The sequence below is a fragment of the Monosiga brevicollis genome, genomic scaffold (genome assembly GCF_000002865.3).
Source record: "Monosiga brevicollis MX1 MONBRscaffold_57 genomic scaffold, whole genome shotgun sequence".
NCBI lineage: Eukaryota > Choanoflagellata > Craspedida > Salpingoecidae > Monosiga > Monosiga brevicollis.
Window position 1 is genome coordinate 45,568 of NW_001865093.1, and position 2,306 is coordinate 47,873.

Below are 2,306 nucleotides of genomic sequence, written 5' to 3' on the forward strand. Positions count from 1 at the left end.
GTCGCTCTCCAGCCTGGGCCAGCTTGATCTTCATTACAACCAAAACCACAAGGTGTACAAGGCCCGTGCCGCGCTGAAAGATTCTGGGGAACAAGATTTGGCCGTCAAGGAGTATGCTTTTGCTCGGCAACACAAGCAGGACCAGTGCCGTACATTCCTGCGCGAACTACGCGCCATGCGCCAGCTTCAGCACCCACACATCATCCCGGTCCTCGGCGCGCTCGTGGACGTGCACAGTGGCCACCCCAGCGCCTACTTGGTGCAGCTGTGGTGTACGCAAGGGGATCTGCAGCAGTGGCTCGGTAAGGCGCGCCACATGGCCACCTCAACCGTGATTGCGAGTCTGATGACTCAGCTGCGCACGGCGCTGGCGTTTATGCATAGCAAGGGCTTGGTGCATCGAGATGTCAAGCTGAGCAACATCATGTTGGACGGTGCAGAGGACCAGCCTGTAGTGCGGCTGGGTGATTTCGACATTGCCAAAGCCGCCGCTGAAGCTACGATGTTGCCTTGTACTGCCACCGCGTCGTCGGGTACGGCGGGCTACGTCGCACCGGAGGTGCTTTTCGGCCAGGGTCGAGTAGGCGCGCGCCCGGCACAAGATGCCTTTTCCTTCGGCTGCGTTCTCTACAACACGTACATGTATCCACAAACGGTGCCGCCTGCTCAGTCACGGGGCGATGAGGTCGTGGATCAATGCAGATGGAATTTACCAGCGAGAGTTAGTGTCTGCAGCTTTCCGCACTTGGCGGCTGAGGTCAGTGATGCATTTTTGGCTGGATCAGGCAAGGCCAGCTTATTCTAAGCTCATGTACCTTTTTCCATTGCAGATATGCGATTCGTCGAGTGATTTGTACAAGGAAACACGGGCCTTGCTTGCAACAGATCCGAAACAACGGCCGAGCCTATTGAGCGGCCGGCAGATTGCAGAACGATCTGTCGCGGCCCATGCCGGGCCAGCTATTGACGTTTTGCGCGACGCACCCGAGCTCATCCCCGAGGTGCGTTGCTTGATGATATAATTGCAATAATATTCTTTTATCCTGACAAGCCGACTGATTTGACCCCATTGTGTACTAAGGTGGTTGAGCTGCTACAGCAGCTGAGTGCTGACGGGCAGGGACCAAGCAACGTTGCAGTGCGGCGGGTGGAGCGTGTGCAGAACCCCGTGCTGTGGGAACGGTACAGCGCCAAGCGACGGGAGATGCTGCACCGCCTCACGGGTCAGGAGCACTATGATCGACTTCATACGGCCACGTTGGATGCGCTCTCGGGCTGTCCAGCTTTGCTTCGAGATGCATCCTGTCAAGAGCGCTTGTTGCTCCACGGCATTGCGCCCGTGCGATCACTTCGAGACAAGATTGTGCGCCTGGGCTTTGATCATCGCTTCGCTGGTCGCAGCTCAGGCCACAAGTATGGTCTTGGCGTTTACTTGGCCGACCATCCTAGAAAGGTGTGGTCGAATTGTTGGTGTGCAGGGTTCTACGTGTGTGTCCTCACATTGCTTTATTGGCGCTGTGCGTCTACTTGAACCTGGGTGTAGAGTCACCATTATGCGACGCCTGGAGCAAACGGCGAGCGGATGCTCATTATTACGCGAGCCCTGTTAGGCCATGCCTATGTCCGTCCTTCGCCTCGTTCTCGGGCACTGGCTCCTCCACTGCTGCCCGATGCACCCAACAACGAGCGGTTCGTCGAACAAAATTTTCTGATTCTGGCATGCTGCCCGACGTCTCCTGCCCGACGTCTCCTGCCCGCCTTCTGCCGGTCTTTTGCTCTGACCCGACCCGACTGCTGCGTCCGCCCTTTCTTCTAGATTTGACTCGGTCATCGCGACGCCGCCCAGACGTTTTCACGAGGTGATTATCTTTGAGAATGCTCAAATCTATCCCGAGCTGGTGGTGTACTACACGGCCGATTAGGATGCTCGTGCTGCGTGTTTGTGTGTTTGTGTATTTGTGTGTTTGTGTGTTTGTGTGCTGTCGGCTTGTCCGTTTGTTGCTTTGCCACATGCCACGCAAGGGAAGGGGCCATTGATGAATTGACCTCCGGACGGATCCCAATGTCTGGGTGGGGCATCTAGATCATGACACAGGGCAGTGCTACCCTGTTTCGGTCTGTTTTGGACTCGACACAAGGCCACCCGGGGTTGTGACTTGGTCGGATCAGATTTGATCTGGCTTCCATGGCCTTGCCATCCCTTTCCTGCAAAGTCTCTTGCATGTTCCTCTCTTGGCGTCGCCCGTCCAATAGCCATTTCCTCTCTTTGATGAAGCGGTAACTCACGGGCTCACACGCACCGGANA

General features: G+C 56.4%; 1 protein-coding gene across 1 annotated transcript; it reads left to right on the forward strand.

The window, feature by feature from the left end:
- MONBRDRAFT_34804 (uncharacterized protein) lies at positions 1-2,056 on the forward strand. The gene is made up of 6 exons (XM_001750977.1): positions 1-302; positions 385-757; positions 831-1,001; positions 1,052-1,453; positions 1,544-1,689; positions 1,817-2,056. Exons 2-6 carry the CDS (start codon positions 425-427, stop codon positions 1,920-1,922), a joined length of 1,158 nt encoding a protein of 385 aa, XP_001751029.1. The 5' UTR covers positions 1-302; positions 385-424; the 3' UTR covers positions 1,923-2,056.
- Positions 2,057-2,306: the final 250 nt, after the last annotated feature.